The sequence below is a fragment of the Podarcis filfolensis genome (assembly GCF_964270895.1).
Source record: "Podarcis filfolensis genome assembly, chromosome: 7".
NCBI lineage: Eukaryota > Metazoa > Chordata > Lepidosauria > Squamata > Lacertidae > Podarcis > Podarcis filfolensis.
The window spans coordinates 90,029,222-90,051,504 of record NC_139603.1 but is presented as its reverse complement, the minus strand read 5'-3'; the positions used below and the strand labels follow the sequence as shown (position 1 = coordinate 90,051,504).

Below are 22,283 nucleotides of genomic sequence, written 5' to 3'. Positions count from 1 at the left end.
CTTGGCAAATCCACACCGTGATCAACTCCGGTCCAGAAACCCATGTCCCCACTGTGAAAGGACGTGTGGATCCAGAATTGGCCTCCACAGTCACTTACAGACTCACTGTTAAAACCGTGTTTATGGAAGACAATCTTACTCGGCTACGAGGGATCGCCAAAGAAGAAGATGAAGAAGAAGATAAGGTCTCCCCCAACTCTATGATGCCACAACTGAACTGCCTGCTCTTTCCCCCTCCCTATATCTGGCACTACTAGACAGCTAGGAAGCCCACACTCTGCAGACACAACAAACAGACATCACTCAGAGGAAATGCATTCCACATGTGCTACTACTGTTCCTGAAGATGCAGCTTCACTGATGGCAGTTTAGATTGATTGCAGCTGTCTTTCTTATTGTAAGACAGGATTGTGATCTGACTTTCTGCCTCTTGCGTTTTGAAAGTCACGCATTATCATCTGTTGCAATTTCTCCCGCATTTCCTGTTCTTGCTATGATGACTTAGTTATTGAACTCCCATACCGCCTGTGTTCCCAAACACACAAATATTCCCACCTCTGGGGGCATTTTGCTTCCCTAGCGCAGGGGCTCTCCCCTCAAGCTGCCTCCATTAAGGCTCTGCAGCCTCCGTCTCTGGAGTTTTGCCAGGCGAATGCTTCCTTTGGTCTTAACCGGAGCCCTCAACACTCAGCCACCAGCAGGCCGGCAAAGCATCAAGTGGGCTTCAGCCTTTAGGAGCCTCTGCCCCTCACTGTGGGGCCCCTGGGGCCACCCCATTGTTGCTTCAGGACCGCAAGGGAGCAGAACTTCCTCCTCGGCTGCACAGAAGGTCAAGCACACAGCTCCCTTGCAGGAGTTATTACAGCTAAGCCAGAACAGCTTGTTCCTGCCATGGCTCCATGTGTCCACTGTCAACAGACACAGCTCACCCACGTGACACGTTCCCCGCACCCAGCCACCCCCGCACCTAATGGCCTGTTTTGTACACACTTTTTTAAAAAGCTACCCATCAGGAACCTTCCAGCGCCCCCAGTTCTCATCACGCACTGTGTGTGATTTCCTGCATTTGGTGAGTGCCACTCATGTCTGCGAGAGACCATCAACCCTGTTTCAAAACAGCAGACCTGGTGGCCAGTTCGTTTCCGGGGTTCCAATTCAATGTTCTGACTCAGGGCCCAAACACCTGAAAAGCCAGCTGCACTTCTGTTGCCGAGATCAGCAGAGGGGACCCAGTTAGCAGCAAGATGGACCAACGGCATCTGGCTGAAGAAGGTGCCTATCGACTCTCGCCTAAAGTGCGCCAAAGGGGGACCAACTCTCTTCCTTCCGTGGTGATACCTAGCCCAATCTAGCCGCTCGGTGGCAAAGGTGGTTTTCTCCCACTTCTCTCTCCCAGCAAAGCGCAGGGTCCAGAGGCAGAGAGACCCCCACAAGCAAAAGGCAGAGATGCAGGTGGCTCATTCTGGGCTCCTCCTTACAAACCCAGGGACAGAAATGCCCACGTTGTGCTTTAAAGCGAGACTCGCTTACCCACAAGCCGCAGCCAGTGGCGCCCTCCACATTCCACACATTCCCCAAGTCCTAAGCTCAGCCGCCTGACCACAGCAGGTCCCTGATGGGGAGGGGCAAAGCAACATATGCTGCAGAAGGTGCCTCTGGCAGTGATCCCGACATCCTGGATTAATGCTTCAGGAGCATTTCATGGTGGGTGGGAGAGAGACACAAGTACATGCCACTGTTGCCAGTTTCAGGGCATTAAAAGAGAAATAGATGGGTTCTTAGATGGAAATGTCATTGGCTCAGCTACTGTAGGAGACACAGAGCCCAGAGGCAAAAGGCACGGCCTGGACAGAGCGTGGGTGGTCTGGTCTGGGCCAGGGGCCAGGAGATTCCCTGGTCAGCATTCTGCCGGGCGCTCCAAGTGCTAAGGGTCAGCCAGGTGAAAGGGTCAGGGCCAGAGGAGGGGTCATGGCTGCAGAGGCCAAAAGCTCTGTCCTCCAGGACTGTAACACTGGCAGCCTTCCCTGAAGCCACACGTAATTATCGGCTCCATTCTTCCACCGGCAGCCAAAGTACACTCTGAGCGGATCCAGCTGTTTAAAATTATTTCTATTTTCGGCTCATCCGCCTTTTCATTCAAGGATCACGTTTTGTCATTAGCTAGCCTAAGGAGAGAGGCAGAGTCGGAGGCCGAGAGCGAATCGTAAAAACCCGGCAAGCTCCTTGGCCTGCCCCTCTGCCGCGGGAGGGAGTCGAGGGGGAGCCACTAAACACAGAGAAGGGAGAAGCCGCAGCAGAGACAGACTTCGCCTCGGCACCACAGAGCAGAGCGTGGTGGCAGCTGACCAATGCCTGCTGGGTTTGCATTTTCTTGCTATTGCAGCCCAGAATTGAAGGGCAGGGATGGGGGGAGAAGAGATCTGCAGAGTTAACTTTTACCAAAGTTGCGCCGTTGGCTGTGAGGTTGTGCCATTGCTAAATGTGGTCCCTTGCACATCCAATGCAAGTATAAGTGAGTCTCTGCCCCAAAAAGCTTACAGTATATATTTACGGCATGGTACAGGGGAGGGGACTGACTACTAAGTGTCCAAAGCTGCCAAGGCTCAGAAGTCCCAAGCTGGAACAATTCTTTTTTAACTAACAGGAGATCCACATAGCCCAGATGTCCTGTGGAGCTACTTGAGCTTTCCTGGAGATAAAAGGCTTTCAATGGCTACTGGTCAGGATGGCTCCACGTTCCCTCCAGGTTCAGTACGCCTCTGAATGCAAGACTCCTGCTCCGGCTCGCCTGCCCTGCCTGGGGGCTTCCTGCAGGCGTCTGGCTGGAAGCAGGATACTAGACTAGGACGGCTTTTGGCCTGATCCAGCAGAGTTGCTCACATATTTAAGCCTTGCTGAGCTCAGGGCTACCATGTGTGGTTCTCATCCTGCTGATTCATTCATTAGGAGCTCAAATGTTTGAAAAGCAAGTTTGTTGGTCTAAAGCAAGCGTAGGCAAACTAAGGCCTGGGGGCCGGATCCGGCCTGATCGCCTTCTAAATCCGGCCCACGGACGGTCCGGGAATCAGCGTGTTTTTACATGAGTAGAATGTGTACTTTTATTTAAAATGCATCTCCGGGTTATTTGTGGGGCATAGGAATTTGTTTATTATTATTTTTTCAAAATATAGTCTGCCCCCCCCCACAAGGTCTGGGGGACAGTGGACCGGCTCCCTGCTGGAAAAGTTTGCTGACCCCTAGTGTAAACAGCAGCTGCAGCCCTGCCTGGAGCCGGCAAGGAAGCTGAATAAGTCACCTGGGCACAGACTCCTCACGCAGAGATCAGAGGTTGGGGCAGCAAAAGAGCAAATCGATAGGCAGGACAACCAACATGCCTCCAAGTGAGAGGAAACAGGTCCTCTACCACAGGTCGCCCCCCCCCGCCTTCCAGTGTGAATATCTGAGCCACTACCTCCACCTGCATGTCCCACTGCGATCGCAGAACCTTCTTTGGGCTGCCCGTCCATCTGTGTGTCTCACTGCAAAGGAATAGAGCACATCCTTTGCGTGTAGAAGGTCCTGGGTCAAATCCATGGCATTTCCTGAGAGGAGCCTGATGGATGAGGGCAGTGGCCCATCTAGCTCAGCCATCTGCTCTCAGTGGCCAACCAGAAGCCTGGTAACATCCCAAAATCTTGGAGAGCTGCTACGCATCAACAATCCTGGGACTTGATGGAACAATGGTCAGACTCTGGATAAGAAAGCTTTTATGTTTTCTTGCTAGGGTCTTTAACGGGCCTTTTATGGACAGTGGATGCTTGGGTTGCGAACATGATCTGTACGGGAGGCACATTTGCAAGCTGCAGCGTCGCAACCCGCAACAAACACGTGCAGGTCGCAATTCAGCACTTCTGTGCATGCGCAAAGTGCAATTTAGTGTTTCTGCGCATGCACGAGTGCTGAAATCTGGAAGTAACCTGTTCCGGTACTTCCGGGTACGGCACGGTGTGCAACCCGAAAATGCGCAACCTGAAGCGTCTGTAGCCCGAGGTATGACTGTACATGTCTTTTAACATTTGTACCATTGGATCCTCTGGGCTGGGGAAGATGGACAAATAAAACGAAAAGCCTCTCGCTTGCAACTGCAGAAGACTTGCTTCCTCGTGGAAGCCTTTCAAATATGTGAAAACTGCAATTTTGTCTCTGCTTGACCCCTCTTCCTGCAAAGCTCCACTTGTCACATTTCTCTAAGCCTCCCTCAAATGTTACTGAGAGGGGAGGAGGGAGCCCCATGGACGGGCACAGCCAGGATACGACCTACCCACCTCGTAGGCCACTGAATGGGAGGGGGGGCACGGCAGAAAGAGGAAACTGGTAGTGCCAACCGGGTCTGGCTTCTAGTTTCTGCAACACAACAGCAAGTCTTATAGAAGAAAGGCAGCAAGCTTGGGAAGAAAGGCAGTGGAGAGGGGTGGTTTTTTGGGGAGGGCAGATCATTCAGTGAATAAAGATGCCACTGAAGAACCCAGGAAGATTCCACTTTCTGGGAGAGCCGGGCAGCTTCAGCAGTGCTGGTCAACTAACCATTATGCTTTTAAAAATGTCAAGCACCCCTGTTGCTCTCCACTAAAGCCCCTCCAGCGACACTTAAATCTTCCTTAAAATACGACGACAGAACTGTTTGGGGCAAATCATGGACAGCCACAACTAGATGCATCAGGCAACTCCATCCCCAGAAGCAGCCGATCCTATGAAAGGCTTTCTGAACATCAGAGAACTTACTCTAAGTGTATCTTGGCAATTGTTTCATGGCAATCTTTATTTTCAAAGGATGCTTCCAAGGAGGTGTGATTTGCATGCGGTGAGACAGGCCTACGCACACTTCCAGGGTTTGCACACAGAACAAAGAGCATTAAAAGGATCCGAAACTCCTGCAGCCTTTAACTCCCTTGTTGCACAATCTTCTATTGTAAGTTGCAGAGAGAACTTAGTATCTTACCGGGTGGCAAACAAATGTTGCTCGTTAAAAACTGGCTTCTTGGATTAGTAGAGCTTCTGATTATGCTACGAACCTGCACCCCCACAGCATCACTTGTCAGGGGTGGGCCCACCAGGGTGCTTGAGGCTGGGGGGCAAGAAGCCCTTGGCTGAATCTTATCCCCTGGGTTTGCACCTGCTTCTTTCCCCTAAATCTTTTCTTAGCGTCCAAAGCCTCTTTCGTTGCACCTGGTAGATACTGCTTTCCTTGTTGATTCCCCTCAAAGCCAAGCTAGAGCACACAAGCAACCCAAGTAGAAATATGTCTAGAAGTGTTTATGAAGCAACCGACTTCAGTCGGCTCTGATGATGAACTGAAATTCCAAAAGAGTTTCATGGAGCTTCCTCCCTAGCAAGCAGGCTTGGATCGCAGCCCTGGCATTTTCCCTTCACCTTTTTAATCAGTGGGATTGAAATGGTTTTAAATTTGATTTCTATTTTTTTGTTGTTGTTGTTACATTTCTATTCTGCACTATTCCATTCCTCACTGTAGCATCACAACAACCCTGCGAGAGAAGCCAGGCTGACCGGACGATTTGCCCAAGGCCATCGCACAGCGACCTTCACAGCCAAGTGGAGAGTTTCCTGCAGAACTGAGCAGGAGCAGCCTTTCGGATTCACAGACTAACCCCGCAATCCTGTGCATGTCTACGTGGAAGTAACCCCACTGAGCTGAGAGGGCCTTGTTCCTTAGGATTGCAGCCACAGACTGGAATCTCTGCTCCCTTATCTGGAAGTGTGCCCCTCTGGACACACAAAGGAATGTGCTCTACGAGTTCTGTGAAATTCACATGTTTACATGTTCGAGTCAACAATGGCTGCCACACTGGAATTACTACTGAGACGAGTGTGGAATTCTGAAAGAAGAACTATCCTCCTTCTCACTTTGAGAGGGGCGGAATCATATGGCCAAGGCTTGCAAGGGGAAGTAAAGAAACGGAGAAATTAGAGACTCAAAGACTGAAGTAAAGGAAAGAGGGAAATTGAGGACCATCGGGATGGGGCCTTTGGGAATGAAGGGAGGACCATAATGATACTGCTATGTAGGATTATAGAACTATAGGGTTGGAAGGGAGCCTCTGGGGTCATCTAGTCCAACCCCCTACAATGCAGGAATCTCAGCTAAAGCATCCATGATGGACAGCCGTCCAATCTCTGCTTAAAAGCCTCCAAGGAAGCAGAGGCCACCAGGTACCTTCCCAGGGAATCCGTTCCACTGTCAAACAGCTCATACAATGAAAGATGGCCATATTTGTCTTTCTGCAGCTATAACTGGACACACAGTGATCCTAACTGGAGCCAAAGACAGAAAAGCTTACAACAACTTGGGTCTTTGTTGTTTGCACGTTGCTATAGCAGAATGAAGTTCTCTGAGACACAACTCCTTATAGCTTGCCAGAATCCTCATTTTTCTTAGGTTTTCTAGCTCTTGCGGCAAGAGGGCTGGGAGGAAAACATGGGAAACCGACCACATTTCCCAGATTCATTATGCTTTCAACTTTCATGATTCCCAGACCAATATGCCAGGTTGGGGAAGGCTGACTAAGAGACTGAAATATGGTAATAGTACCACCCTATTCTGCCTTGGTCAGACCCCACCTGGAGTCCTGTGTCCAGTTCTGGGCACCTCAACCTAAGACAGACGTTCAGCAAGCTGGAACACGTGCAGAGGAGGTTCTGGAAACCAAGCCTCAAGAGGAACTGTTGAGGGAGTTGGGAATGCTTGCCCTGGAGAAGAGAAGGCTGGGAGGTGATAGAAAAGCCATCTTCAAATATCTGAAGGGCTGTCACACGCAAGATGGCGTCAGCTGATTTTCCGAGGCTCTGGAGCAGGCATCCCCAAACTTGGCCCTCCAAATGTTTTGGGCCAAGTTTGGGGGTGCCTGCTCTGGAGGGTAAGACCCAAACCAATGGATTCAAATGACAAGAAAAAAGTTTCCGACTTAACGTCAGGAAGAACTTTCTGATGGTAACAGATGTTCAAGAGTGGAATGGACTCCCTGCGAAGGTTGTGGACTCTCTTTTATTGGGGATTTTTAAGCAGAGGTGGGATGGCCATGTGCAGGAGGGGTTGGACTAGATGACCCTCAGGCTCCCTTCCGACTCACCAATTTCATGATTCTCCGATTCCCCAGCCCTGCTGCCTGAGATGGCTGCAGCGCCTGGGCTCCATGTGAACCAGGAGTTCTGCCACAAAGCTATATCCCCTCCCCACTGCCACTGGGCTCCAGCTCCTACCTTCTTCCACGTCGTTGCGGCACGCGGCCTCCAGCAGCCGGATGTTCTCAGGGAACAGAACCCGCCTCTCCTTGCTGCTCCCCTTCTTCTTCTTCTCCGCTCTGGTCTTCTTGCCCTGCACGTCCTTCTCAAACTGCGCCCACTTCTTCAGCTGCTGCGTGCGGCGCTTCTGGGCGTGCTTCAGCCGCTCCTGAGTGCCCATCCGGCCCACCGCAGACATCTCGGCCAGCAGCTCCAAATGCTCCGCCATGGCTGACCAGGGGCAAATCGCTCGCTCGCCTTCCGCAGTCAGGGGTGCCTCAGAAGCATCTGGAACAGTTCCACGTGGGGTGGGGAGGAAGGGGGCTTTAAGAAGCCCCCTTCAAGCATCACCAGCAAGGCTTCCAAAGAACTCAGCCCAAAGGCAACAGCTTCTTACTGCTGCGCTGTGACCAGTTGCCAAGACTGTGACATCCCTGCTGGCAAAGGGAGAGTTTCCTCCATGGCTGACCCACCTGTTGGATGGGGCAAGTGGCCCTTAAAACCTGAAACTGAGAAGTCTCACCAGCAGGGTATCCATGCAAGTTATCTAATAACAAAAGCACGTAGTGAACTGGGTGCTGGATTCCCAAAGCTGGAAGAAAGAGCAGCCCTTTGCAAGACACTGTCAATGGGTCTTAATGATGCTTGAGAGATATTTTCATCACCTAAACAGCTAAGGAAGCAGGGGTCAAACCTGGAGCCTGCGGGGAGGCATTCTGAGCCCTGTCCATCCCCAATAATGGAGCTAGGTCCAATCAAAGCACAGTTCGGATCATCTCTCCATTGAGAATAAAAGCAAAGCACAAATCCCTCCACCGTTGGTCTTTACTGGCAGCTTCCAAACGGCAGCCTCTGTCCCTCTCCAGTCCAGAGTGCAGCAAGCTTGTTTCCAGGTGCACACCTGATGGTCATTACTACCGCTCAGGCTCTGATAGGAGCCTCATTACCCAGATAGCACACAGCCGGCTGTCTCCTCTGCTGACAAAGCGAAGGCCTCAGAGTCTGGGGGCAAAGGGAGGCAGGTCTCTGCAGGCTGCCAACCCGTTCCGAGGCAGACAGGAGTACCTGTGAGAGCTGCCCGTGACTGCACTTCCCAGCCACCACCCCAGGGCGCAGCTCAAAACTGACCCACAGATTCTGCTTCGATTCCAGCGACCCCCAAACAGTCTCCAAAACCCCAGGCAGTGCTGCTCTTGCAGCTGTTTTGGAACAAGATCCTGTCTTGGCTGCTCAACCTCTTCCACGTGTTGCTGCGCAAACCTCCTTCGAAAGGAAAGCGGAGATGCTGGAGAGGCAGCGCAGAGGGTCCCTGTTTCCTGTTCTCGCTCCCAGCAATTTGTCTTGCCGCTGCCTCCAAACCTTCAGCTCTCCCCCTCTCGTTCTCTCCAGCTACTCAGGAGCTCAGCTGAAGGAACCGGCTGGCAGGGGTGAGCCCTGCTCCTCGATGGAGACTCCTCCCTCCGACAGCCTGCCACTCGGGCACTGGGCTGAGCTTCCAGCCAAGCACGCTCCCAGGAGTCCTGCAACAGAGGAGGAACAAGGAAGCCAATCAGAAAGAGGCATGCGGGCGACAGAGCAAAGAGGTGCCCAGCTCACCCTGCCGCTTCCCACCTCACACGGCGCTGGCGCTGCCCTGCCTTAATCCAGGATTAACCTACAATCAAAGTTTAAGCAAATTACTTGGGGTTTTGGCACTGGCCACTCAAAGCCTCTTTCTCGTCTCTCCCTCTCCCTGCCCCGCCCCAGCAAAGCCTCTTGTGTTCAGCAACTTCTCTTCCCCCTTTTCTGCCACCTGCAACCTAGTGCGCCGTCTTCCTTCCCAGAACCCCAAAAAAATCCTCATCGGGGAGCAACGCAACGGACTGGCCCTGGGATGCACACCGACGATACCCCCCAGCACTGTGCAAACAAAGCAGGAAGGAATAGAGCAGGAAGGAATAGACCTATGAGACCAGGTAAATAGAGCAAGAAGATAAATAAATAGAGCAGGAAGGAACAGACCTATGAGACCAGGGTTCTCCACTAAGCCATGAAGTTCACTGGGTGACCTTGGGCCAGTCCCTGCCTCTCGGCCTAACCTACCTTGCAGGGCTGTTGTGGGAAAGAGATTAATAATAATAATAATAATAATAATAATAATAATAATAATAATAATAATTTATTTATACCCCGCCCATCTGGCTGGGTTTCCCCAGCCACTATGGGCGGCTTCCAACAAAGTATTAAAATACAGTAATCTGTTAAAAATTAAAAGATTCCCTAAACAGGGCTGCCTTCAGATGTCTTATAAAAGTCTGGTAGTTGTTGTTCTCTTTGACATCTGGTGGGAGGGTGTTCCACAGGGCGGGTGCCACCACCGAGAAGGCCCTCTGCCTGGTTCCCTGCAACCTCACTTCTCGCAATGAGGGAACCGCTAGAAGGCCTTCAGCGCTGGATCTCAGTGTCAGGGCTGAACGATGGGGGTGGAGATGCTCCTTCAGGTCTACTGGGCTGAGGCCGTTTAAATGCATGCCGCCTTGAGCAACTTGGGTATAAGTGCAATAAATATGCAATAGTAAAACAAATGAAAAACACGGTTGCCTTCCAGAAGAATAGAAGCCAGGGAATGTCCCCTGCTTGCCTTGGCAAATGTAAATGTGCTTTAAATGAGGCCTCCTGTCACCTGTATCAGCTAAGCAGGGGGAGGGGAGAAGCAGAGGAAGAAAAGGCCGCCTGCCTTGCACTTTGCACCCAGGGGCTGAAGCAGGAGAACTTCCCTCCAATCCATTACCCACGGATAAAAAGCAATATCCACGGCTAAAGTTCTTGGAGCCCTTATCTTGTTATCTCCCGCGACAAGGCCAGCACAACCATTTAGGTGCTGCAGGACAGGTAGGAGAAAGAGCCCAGGGGGGATGTAGGTCAGCGGGTGACGTACGCTAACCTTGCTCAGCGCCCTGTGTGATAGGAATTTTGAGGTCTTAGATATCACCTGCTAGCTGCAGAGTTCTCTGGACCTCTCCATAAGTAGCAACCAAATCACGCAAAATAATCGTCAGCAAATGTTTATGGAAGAGAAGCTGCAAAGCAGCGAATTGCGTCCTCAGAACTGTCAGAATGCATTGGGCGGACAGGCAGGACGGAAGGATCCTGTACTGTTTTGTGCTTTCGTGATAGATCAGCTGGTTAGAGCGCAGTTCTGATAATGCCACAGTTGCAGTTGACACTTCCCCTTCCACTGTCAAACAGCTCTTATTATGGTTGAGGTATTTAAACATCACCCGATAGCCAGTGAAGTGTGATTGTAACTTGGTACGCTGCTGTTGAAATTTGTGTAGCGGTCGCTTTTATTTCATTCTGCAATTCTGAATTACTTCCCACCCCCCTTTTGTTACTTACTTGTTTTTTCAGGGTCTATATGTTTTTGTATGTAATAAAAATTCAATTTTGAAAAAAGAAGGCTACAAACAAGGAAGCTCACTGACCCGTCCATTCCAACTCTACGATTCTATGATACTATAAGGAGTAAAAAAAAATTATTATTTTTTACACATGTTCCTTTTCTCCTCGTACCAAAGGTTCTGAGACAGTGTAATTAATTTCCATATAGGATTTCATTTGCAATGTGATCTCCTTGCCTAGCCTGAAAGTGGGGAAGAAGCCTTTGCAGGTGCACAATCGCTTCTAGTTTAGCAACACACAGGTGCTCCGCTGATTATATAACAAGACTAGCAGTGGCAAAAAATATTGCGCCACTCGCGTTCATCCCCCGCCATCAGGCCAGTCCGTCAACACATCTGCTTCCCAGAACGCAGCATCCCAACCACATGCAACGCCTGAGCAGCCACGTAAACTGCCTGGGGCGAGGAACAGGAACGCAGGAACTCCCCAGAGTCTTCCCAGAATAAGGAATGCAAAGAATGTGGCATCACGCCTGGGAGCAATTCATCAGGCAAGGCTTCCACCATGCAACTTTCACTCAAGGACATCCAAACAAAGGCAGAAGCATTGCTCAACTAAGACTGGTCCTCTGCAGGGGAGCCAGCATCTGCTCTCCTAGGAGAACCACAGAATCACAGAATGTGATCTGTGGAAGGGTCTGTGAGGGTCATCTAGTCCAACCCCCTGCAATGCAGGAATCTCAGCTAAAGCATCCATGACAGCTGGCCTTCCAACCTAGACAGCATCTTAAAAAGCAGAGACATCACCTTGCCAACAAAGGCCGGTATAGTTCAAGCCATGGTTTTCCCAGTAGTGATGTATGGAAGTGAGAGCTGGACCATCAAGAAGGCTGATCGCCGAAGAATGGATGCTTTTGAATTCTGGTGCTGGAGGAGACTCTTGAGAGTCCCATGGACTGCAAGAAGATCAAACCTCTCCATTCTTAAGGAAATCAGCCCTGAGCGCTCACTGGAAGGACAGATCCTGAAGCTGAGGCTCCAATACTTTGGCTACCTCATGAGAAGAGAAGACTCCCTGGAAAAGACCCTGATGTTGGGGAAGATGGAGGGCACAAGGAGAAGGGGACGGCAGAGGACAAGATGGTTGGACAGTGTTCTCAAAGCTACTAATATGAGTTTGACCAAACTGCGGGAGGCAGTGGAAGACAGGAGGGCTTGGCGTGCTCTGGTCCAGGGGGTCACGAAGAGGCGGACACGACTAAAAGACTAAACAACAACACCTTGGTTGCCCTCCTCTGCATACCTTCCAACTTGTCAACATCCTTCTTAAATTGTGGTGCCCAGAACTGGACACAGGATTCCAGGTGTGGTCTGAGCAAGCCCTTACAGCAGTTCTCAGCATGCACTGCACCCCACCACTCTTGAGAGAGACAGACCATTTTGCAATGCAAGCTGCTATGGTCTCCCCTGCACTCAAAGGACTAGGCTGGATTTGTCCCCATGAACCTGCCCGTCTTCCTGAAGGAGACAAAGAGTTCCCTCCCTGCCCGCTCCAGGGATAGCTGGTGGGCACTTCCTCCTCTGCACTGTCATTTACTCATCAACATTAATCACTAAGCAGAGAGAACTTTTATTACCAGGTCTAATAAAAGCGCCTATCTCGTAAAAACCTAATTCAGGCTTCCTCAAACTCGGCCCTCCAGATGTTTTTGGCCTACAACTCCCATGATCCCTTGCTAGCAGGACCAGTGCTCAGGGATGATGGGAACTGCAGTCTCAAAACATCTGAAGGGCTGAGTTTGAGGAAGCCTGACCTAATTGGTTACACAATAAAGACTTGACCTGAACCAAACAAAACCAGCAGCTTCACACGGAGTTCACATTTGCCTCGCCCACAGCAAAGAGTCACTCTCTCGACAGCTCAGCTCCTCCACAGATGCATCTTCTAGACTGGTTGCTGTCAAAAAAACCCAAAAAACCGGTCCCTTCTTCTTGGGCAGTTACCTGGTCAAAGTTATTTCTGGTGGAGGAAATGTTCTGGGATAGTTTGTCCACCTTTGGCCCCCACCCTGCACTCAGCTCTCACCTGTGGCTCCCAGAAGCTGTCAGCAAGCGACAGCAGCCACACACTGGGAAACGGCTTCAACTGGCTGGCTAGACCAGGTGAGAGTAGCCGATGTGTCTCAAACCTTGTAGGAATTAGGGACTTCTGCTGTGAGCAAAGACAGGGCCTGACGGACTGAGTGGACAAGATCAACACTGGGTCCAATGGTCAAAAAGGCGGTTTCTGTACCTGCTTAGAGGGAAATGGAGGGGGTGGCAGGTGGGGTTTGTTAACCTACGAAGGCAGCCCATCCTGGAGATAGAAAACTCTGGTGATAAACCTCCACCGTCTTGCATCTATACTCATTTATGAGAAAGGCTTTGGGAATAATCCCCGAGGAACCATCTGTACCCGCTGCCTTGCTCTGGGAGAAAAGAACACTAAGAATGCCTACACAAATTTGGAGTGGAGCTCCTAAAACAGCTGAATGGTGCCTTGTACGCCTCCTTCCAGAAACTCCTGCAGCCAAGCTGGTGCCAAACATCTTGCTGTGATTTCCTTTGGACCACATCAGTGAGGCCGAGGAGGGGGTCTTGCTGTCTAGGCAGCCCAGGACCTCCAGACACACTGCCCAGGGTTGAGCCCCGGCAAGGCCATTTTGGTGCAGCAAAATCAACGTGGGAGGCAGCAGTTACAGAACCAGGCATGTCCAAAGTCCGTTTTGGGGGCCTAATCCGGCCCACCGGTCGGTTTAATCCGGCTCCTGTGACAGTTTATTTCCTGGGGTAAAATCCTAAAAAAACCTTTGGTTGGTCCTTTGGTCAGCCCTCACGGCCCTTCACTTCATCAGATCTGGCCCTCTTTGAAAAAAGTTTGGAAACCACTGGTCAAGCCAAGGACAGTCATAAGGAACAGAAGAGAAAAAAGGCATGACCCTCAAGCCCCTGGCTTCCACTCTGTCCTGGAGCAATTTGCCCAGATGTTAAATAGCTGTGTGCCAAGTGCTGGGCATTCAGGGAGCACCTTTGCCAAACTGGCAACACACAACTGGAGGGCACCACAGAATCACAGATTGTAGAGTTGGAAGGGATCCCGTGGGTCATCTAGTCCAACCCCCTCCAATGCAGGCATCACAAGCTTGGCAAAGGCAGGGCTAGTGTGTCTGGCCAGAAGTGGAGAGACCCGAGTTCAAATCTCCACCTACAAAGCTGACCTTAGGCTGGCCAGTCTCAACAGGTTTGATAAGGAAGATAAGACGAGAAGTACGCGTGGCACACTGAGCAACTTGGGAGGCTTTTTAAAAAAACAAACCAGCGTGGTTCAGTGAAGCACTAGATCTGGGATCAAATCCAATCTCAGCCATGGGTGGAGAGGAATCCCTGCCACGCCTTGCAGCCTGCAAGAACAAGGTGTCATTCAAGACACTGGCTGCTCAAGGAGCACAGAGTGTGCTGTTCTCATAAACCTTCGAATCACACACCTGGCTCTAGGCTGCCATACCTCTGCAGGAGATCATAGAAAGGAAGGTCATGGGAGCCAGAAGGGTCAAGTGTCCTGCTTACCTACAGAGCGCCACGAGCTGATAGGCCCTGCTATGGCAAAGGCAGGAGGGAGGCAGGTGGGGAACTTGGAGGGAGACAGCATGTCTGAATGGAGAAGATGCAGGTGGAGAAACAAAAGATGAAGAGGTGAAATCCGTTATGATTAAATGGGCACAAGATATAGGTCACAATATAATGTTTGAAGATTGGGAAAGATTGTGGAAAACTGATTTGAAATTTACAGATTGCTCTTTGCTGAAAGAAAATTACATGAAAATGATGTATAGATGGTATATAACACCACTGCAGATAGGAAGAATGTACAAAACTGGTTCAAATGTGTGTTGGAAATCTAAGGAAAAAGAAGGGACCTTTTACCATATGTGGTGGGATTGTAGCAAAATTAAAAAAATTCTGGGAAATGATATACAAAGAGTTGAAGAAAATGTTCCAATTAACATTCGTAAAAAAGCCTGAAGCATTTTTGTTAGGGATTGTAGGAAAAGACCTGCCAAGGAAATTGAAAAACATCTTCATGTATGCGATAACGGCGGCAAGAGTCTTAATAGCACAAGGATGGAAGAACGAGGAAACACCGACCAAAGAACTGTGGCAAGAGAAACTGATGGATTAAGCGCAACTGGCGAAACTGACACATAAACTACGTGATAAGGACAACTGTGACTTTAAAAAAGAATGGGAACCCTTTACAAAGTACTTAAAGAAACAACAAAATGAACTGGACTCCTTGGCAGGTTTTGAATAAACATTCACAAACCTTTTATTGGTAATATATAGATAGATAAATTAAGGATATTTACAATTTTATAACATGCAGAGAATAACATGTGCTGAAAAACCAGCGAGAGGAGCTGAGGGAAGTCCGGGGGTGGGGTGGGAGGGTGGGTTTTCTTTTTGGGGGAGGGGGGAGGGAAAAAATGGGGGGGTTGAGGATGATGTATTTTTGATAAAATGTTATGTTGAAATTCCTAATAAAAAATATTCAAAAATAAAAAAGAGAGAAGATGCAGGTGGAGGATAAATGGGACGGGGAATTGACACAGAAAGCCCTCTGTACAGGTTCACCAGAGTCACTTCCTGCAAGATGGGAGAGGAAACATGCACCTCCAGACACACAGAGGACACAGCCGTCCACCACACACCCAGACAGAGAGGTTTTCTCCCTCTTCTATAGTACTGGAACTCTATTCAGGCCATTCAATGAAGCTGAATCAGAGAAGATTCAAGATAGGTAAAACTTAGAAACCCAGATATATAAACTAGGCCCACACCCTCCAGCCCACCTGAGCGAAGTTTCAACAGGTGGAGCATTAGGCATGCTTGCAAATGTCAAGATCTGCTAAGCAACCCAGCACACTGCCCACTTACGTTCTCCCCTTCCCTGGGACATGCATCACTCAGAGACGACTTCCAGCCCCACAAATCTAAACTTTAAACTGAGAAGATCAAGAGCAACTCAAACCAGCAAAAGTTGAGGATCCTTGGAAATGCCCCTGAAGGTGTTACGGAAGAGACAGCCTCTCTGGGGGCCCCTAGGTTAAGGGCAGAGGAGCTCTGACGCTTGCAAAGAAGGGTGCAAGGCCTGGCAGGAGGAAACTGGGCGAGAGAGGAGCATGGGAGCAGGCAAGAAAGACGGTGTGCCCATGCGCACAGGCAGGGGACACACACAGGAGGCCAATCACTCTCCTCTCTAATTTCAGTGACTTAAGAAAACAGCACAGGGAGGCAGGCATTTGGGGGTGGCATCTGTGAGGCTCTGCTCAGCTTTTGGGGGGAAATGGCTGGCTTTCTGAGAGCTCACTTCTACCGAAGTGCCTGAAGGTTACAAGGTCTGAAACAGGAAATTATAATTTTGTTCCTGGATCAACTTCTTTGGATGTGGAACGTTGTGCAGGAGTCTTTTGAGGAGGCAGCCGAGATAAAAGCGCAGAGTGTGCTATGCAACAAAAGGCAGGTCAAGCCAAGGTGTCTCTGTCCTCGTCGTCCCCCCCCCCCCAATCCTACAACAACACACCAAGAGCTGCCTATGAACATTCCCGGTAAGTATTTTACCTGCCCCCAGCAGGAGGGGTGGTCCTGCTCCCGCTGATCAGACTGAGGGAGCTCTCCCGGACAGAGCAGGCAGACTCCGGTGAGCCTTTGGAGAGCAGCCCAGCACCACTTTCTCGCTCCACAGGAGCAGGTGGGTGGCACCCAGCTGCAAGGCTGCAGGCTGGAGGGAGTGGCCCCTGGGAACACCAGCCTCCGAACTAGGAATGCAAAGCGTACCTGGAAACAGGAGGCACTCAGCCAAAAAACTAGGCCAGAGGAGGAGGACTGCTGACATATGAAATATTTACACAGAGAGAGAAGCAGAGCAGGAAGCTGTTGCTCAGTGCGACACCTAGCAATCGCCGTCAAGGCTTACAAGACAGTGGTTTACAGAGAGGGCACAGCCGGGCGCTGCCAACCCAGCCGGAAAGAGGCAGGCAGCAGAGTCAAGGAGCTCCGTGGATTCTGTGCAGCATATAATCTTTTAAAAAAAGAAAAGCACTTGAAGAAGGCAGCCCCCAGCAGCACCTTTTTACTGGGGGAGGAAGGGAATATCACAATTTACAGAAGCATCTAAAAACCTGGATCCTCTTGAGGTTTTTAGGGGCCTTCCCATGGTTGGGATTTAGTAAAGAACCGGCAACAGCTGTGTTGAGGCGGTGGCTGTGGCGATCGAGTGTCGGGGGGTGTGTGTGTGTGAAATGCTGCTGTTCCCCCTGACTCACCCCGTCTGCTCAGTCGCAGGGGCTCTTGTGGTTTCCAGAAACCAAAATTCAAAAGTGTTGCTGCAAAGCCTGGCTGTCACAGGGCTGTTTGTATGAGTTGGTTGGCTGAGTAGCAGTTTCAAGCACCCACAGCCCTGGTCCAGACCAAAGTTCACCTATCCAGCATCCCATTTCCAGGAAGCTCACAAGGCAGGGCATGAAGGCAATAAACAGCAGGCTCCTGCTGTTGCCCCACCAACAGCCTTGATGCCTGGGGATGATGGGAGCTGTAGTTCCAAGACGCCTAGAGGGCACAAAGTTGAGGATTAAGTTCTGCATTAAGAGGAACCTTTTTTTTTTTTTGTCCTTTATCTAGTGCCAGTGTCATTGGGTGACCTCGAGTTCTATTGTTATGTGAAAGGAAGGGGAAAAATCATCTTTGTTCACCGCCTCCTCACCAGGCATGCAAACAGACCTAGTAAATGGTTGGCCGTTTTAGAGAGAGGGTGCATTTTCAAAGGCAGAAGGAATGCTGAGCTATAAGCCGTTCCTGAAAATCACTGCGGAAATTTAAACAACAGACGTAATCTATTTACTTGAATTAACACCTTCCCTCCTAGACAGAAAGCACCAAGGGGATAACAGCTCTTTTGGAAAAGTTAAAATCTCACTGATTAGCCTTTTTCCTATAAAACAGCTGACTGTTGGGATTTTCATTTTATAAAAGGGGGTGTGTGCTGTTAAGCTCAAGACTCTGGTTCCACCACTCTGGTTCCAAGGAATGAAGCAAGATTTAAAATGCCTGCCTCTTTCTCCATGGGGTTTGCATTGCTTGAAGAGCACTAATTTTGCTTCTGGCTGTTAATCGGAACAGATTCTAAAATCTGTAAGACTGATCTTAGACCTTCTGTAAACGTATTTTCACTAAAAGGCAGTTTTGTTGTAATGGTTATTACACTATGTATTTTTGTATTTCTATATTGTAAACCGCCCTGTGGCACCTGGATGAAGGGCGGAATAGAAATTTAATTAAATATAACAATAACAACTCCTCACAAAATAAATAAAGGTCCTAGCCAGAAATAACCTGTGCACCAATCTGTTTCACACATTATGAGCACATCTTAACCAGAAAGCTTAGCTGCTATGGAAATCCAAGTGTGGAATTATTATTCACATTATAATCCTCAATCAGGGTGACAAGCCAAGCAACTGAGCACACCCCACTCTCCCTGCAGAAGAGGAAGAGATTTAAAGGTCCAAGTTGCGGTTTGAAATAAACTAGAATTTCCTGCTTTGTGCAAAGATGGGAAATTGTGGTTTCGTACAAACCATAGTGAGTTAACAAACCACAAGCTCAACCCACAGTTCCCGGTAATATCTTCAGATGAAATACGAAACTGATTTATTCCGAATTACGATCTGACGTTTTAATGCCACCCCCTTGCGCAAAGCGCACAGGAGCATGAACCACAGCACAGCACACATTCTTCTCAGGACAAGCAATGGTTTCCTGCTTGAACGCAATCTGTATCTGAATGTCCAAGCAGAGTTCATTTATGATGGTAAGTTTGTGTGTAGCTGGCTCATTGTTGTCCGTGCCATGCTATATGTCTTACACAAGAAAACAATTCATAAATCAAGTGGTGCTCTTGGATTTTTCAGTGGGGAAAAAACTAGGAAAAGGAATGGAAAGAGGGCTATCAAGGCCCAAACTAGGTGTAGTAGAAGCCTCACCTAGATAGGATAAGGAAAATGGCAAGTAGGCAGGTAAGAGAGAGATTCAGAGAAATCTTTCTTGGAAGGGATTTATAATGTGAACAGCTGTTCCTATTACATATAAGCAGGAATGTTGTTGGATCTTGAGATCCAAGCGTCCATTTCAGAAAACGGGTCTTTCTAGCAGCAGCACTTGAAACAGGCACTCAGCAAACTACAGTTTAACTCAACCTATTAAGAACTCATTGCACTTAACCTTAAAGGAGACACAGATGCAGCCATTTTCTGCCTGCACCAACCAGAGAAAAAAAAAGAGTGCCATGTTTAAAATGAAAGTTGCTTAGAGTTACTTTTGTGAGAAAGACTAACAAATAAAATAAACAACACCACCACCACACATACTCATATATCCCTAGTGGTGGAATATACTTTGAGAATCAATCTTAGCTGAAAAGTAAAAAATAAAAAATAAAATATGCTTTATTTGTTCAAGGTCCCAAAACAGACAAAGAGATTTCTTAAAACACCCACTTGGTCAAAAGATGCATCATTTGGAATTACAGAGAGCTTCTATTTAAGCATGGAGTTCTGTGCAAAGCTAAGCACCTACACACCCTGCCACCAACAGAAGTCAAACAATGATCACCCTTGCTCACCTCTCTTTGCCCAGCCCTGCCAGTAAGTTCTCCTTGCTTGCCAACATAGCAACAAAGCAATGTCTATTGGTGGTTGCTCTGCGAGTGGGCCCTGCGCTTGCTCGTCCATCGCACACCTGCTGCAGGGCAAACAGACATCAAACAGAGGAGCCACGCACACCCTTTCCCTCACTGCCTTCATGCATCTCGGCCCTCGTGCAACACAGCCACGCCTGCTGCATAAGCGGGAACCTTTTCCACATGTTATCACTCCACGCAATTGCACAAGGCAGTACCAGCATCCTCTGAAATATTGCCAGGGCTCCCAAGACATCCTGCGTGTCCCTGTCGGTTTCAGCACCTCCAAAAATATCCATCCTGCAAGCAACTTTCACTGGGCTGGCCTTCATGACCGAGCGGGGGACCCATGCACCTTACCATTCACTACCACATAAAGCATAGGACATTTTGGGTTCCCTTACCATTCCAGGTTACCGTTTAGTGTCTCTAGCTCAGCCTGAAAGCAGCGCATAGACTCCCCAGGGTTTCCTGCAGGAGTTTTTTCCCAGCACTCCCTGGAGACGGCAGGGACTGAACGGGAGAACTTTTGAACGCAAAGCGTGAGCTACAACGACGCTTCCTCTCCGCTTAGCAAAAGCCTGCCTGATCAGGCCAGGGGGCGCATCTCTGGTCCCGGGTCCCACTTCCACCAGGGTCTGATCAGGTGCCTCTGGGAAGCCCACAAGCAAGGCAACAAGGAGGAAACCCTCTCCCTCCCTCCTCAAGACATGTGCATGGCCGCCACTCAGAGACTTCTAATGTTTATGGAGGCTCTGTTTGCTAGGCGCCATGAGCCACAGATGGACCCCTCCTCTTCCTCCACGCAGGTGTATGACTCCATTTCAAAGGCAGCCCCCAAAGTTGACCATGTGCTGTGTAAACCAGCCCTCTTTTTCTCCCAGCTGGCCCCATAGGGAGACCCCCAAATACTAATACAGTGGTACCTTGGTTCCCAAACTTATTCCATTCCGGAAGTCTGTTCCAAAACCAAAGCGTTCCGAAACCAAGGCGTGCTTTCCCATAGAAAGCAATGCAAAATGGATTAATCCGTTCCAGACTTTTTCTAAAAAGCAAAACCCTAAAACAGCAATTTAACATGAATTTTACTATCTAACGAGACCGCTGATCCATAAAATGAAAGAAATAATCAATGTACTGCGGTCACACTATCAATCAATCAATCAATCAATCAGTGGTTGAACTGGGTTCCACACAGTCACAAAAACAAAACAGAAAGACCCACAAAAACACAAAATAAATAGCAAAACCTTACAGACCTCAGGGTAACACTCAAAATGCAAATGTAATACTCAAATCAGAAGCGTATCACTCAAAACAGAGCACATTTAACTTCCGAAAAAGGTTCGCAAACCGGAACACTTCCTTCCGCGTTTGCAGTGTTTGGGTTCCAAGTTGTTTGAGTCCCAAGGCATTTGAGAACCAAGGGACCACTGTAACAGGAGAGACGGAGAACCTTCTCCTCAGCCACTTCCTCTCCGTAATGAATAATAATAATTATCATTATTCCCAGGGCTCTTTATCAGCCTCCGGCTCCTCTCAGGTAACTTCATTGTGAGAGAGCCAGGGAACGATTCATAATAATATAATAATAATAATTTATTATTTGTACCCCTCCCATCTTCAGAAGGAGCTCCATGGGCCCCTCTTTTTCTGGGAAAATAGCACTCATGATGATAATTTAAACTTGCATGCGGCCCTATACCCGCAGGTCTCAGGACGGGTCACGACATAAAAGCACAAAATGCATAATAAAAACGAAAAGTAACCAAACAATTAAACCCCTGTGTTGCAAACAATTATCACTAATATCCAAGGCAACACGATGACCAAGTACAACAATGCAATATCTATATAAATTCTTTATATAGTCTATACGGAACATTGACTAACATGAGAAAACAAATAAACAGAAATCTTATAGATCTCTGAAAGTTACTAAATGTGCACTCTTGAAAACATAGAACCAAATAAACATAAGTCTTATGTCTCTGAAAGTCTTTGTAGACTATGCCAGTCTCTGAAACACTCATTGCTTCTTTCAAGAGAATCCATCCAGAGTGCACATATTGTTTCTCATATTGTTCAATGTTCCGTATAGACTATGTTGTTGTTGTTGTTGTTTAGTCATTTAGTTGTGTCCAGCTCTCCGTGACCCCCTGGACCAGAGCATGCCAGGCCCTCCTGTCTTCCACTGCCTCCCGCAGTTTGGTCAAACTCATGTTGGTAGCTTCGAGAACATTGTCCCACCATCTCGTCCTCTGCCATCCCCTTCTCCTTGTGCCCTCCATCTTTCCCAACATCAGGGTCTTTTCCAGGGAGTCTTCTCTTCTCATGAGGTGCCAAAGTATTGGAGCCTCAGCTTCAGGATCTGTCCTTCCAGTGAGCACTCAGGGCTGATTTCCTTCAGAACGGAGAGGTTTGATCTTCTTGCAGTCCATGGGACTCTCAAGAGTCTCCTCCAGCACCAGAATTCAAAAGCATCAATTCTTCGGCGATCAGCCTTCTTGATGGTCCAGCTCTCACTTCCATACATCACTACTGGGAAAACCAGAGCTTTAACTATACGGACCTTTGTTGGCAAGGTGATGTCTCTGCTTTTTAAGATGCTGTCTAGGTTTGTCATTGCTTTTCTCCCAAGAAGCAGGCATCTTTTAATTTCGTGACTGCTGTCACCATCTGCAGTGATCATGGAGCCCAAGAAAGTAAAATCTCTCACTGCCTCCATTTCTTCCCCTTCTATTTGCCAGGAGGTGATGGGACCAGTGGCCATGATCTTCGTTTTTTTGATGTTGAGCTTCAGACCATATTTTGCGCTCTCCTCTTTCACCCTCAATAAAAGGTTCTTTAATTCC

At 48.9% G+C, this 22,283-nt stretch overlaps 1 protein-coding gene across 2 annotated transcripts in view; it reads right to left on the bottom strand.

Annotated features, from left to right (window-relative positions):
• Window positions 1-22,283, bottom strand: part of PPP1R16A (protein phosphatase 1 regulatory subunit 16A) — a 53,255-nt gene that overhangs the window by 29,832 nt on the left and 1,140 nt on the right. The window contains exons 1-2 of one of the 2 annotated variants that reach the window (XM_083622116.1): window positions 16,314-16,597; window positions 7,255-8,795 (exon numbers count right to left, since the gene is read on the bottom strand). In XM_083622116.1, coding sequence (XP_083478242.1) covers window positions 7,255-7,504 — 250 coding nt within the window. In that variant the 5' untranslated portion in view covers window positions 7,505-8,795; window positions 16,314-16,597. Of the gene's footprint in view, window positions 1-7,254; window positions 8,796-16,313; window positions 16,598-22,283 lie in introns of those variants that run through there. The other variant, XM_083622115.1, reaches the window with a different exon arrangement.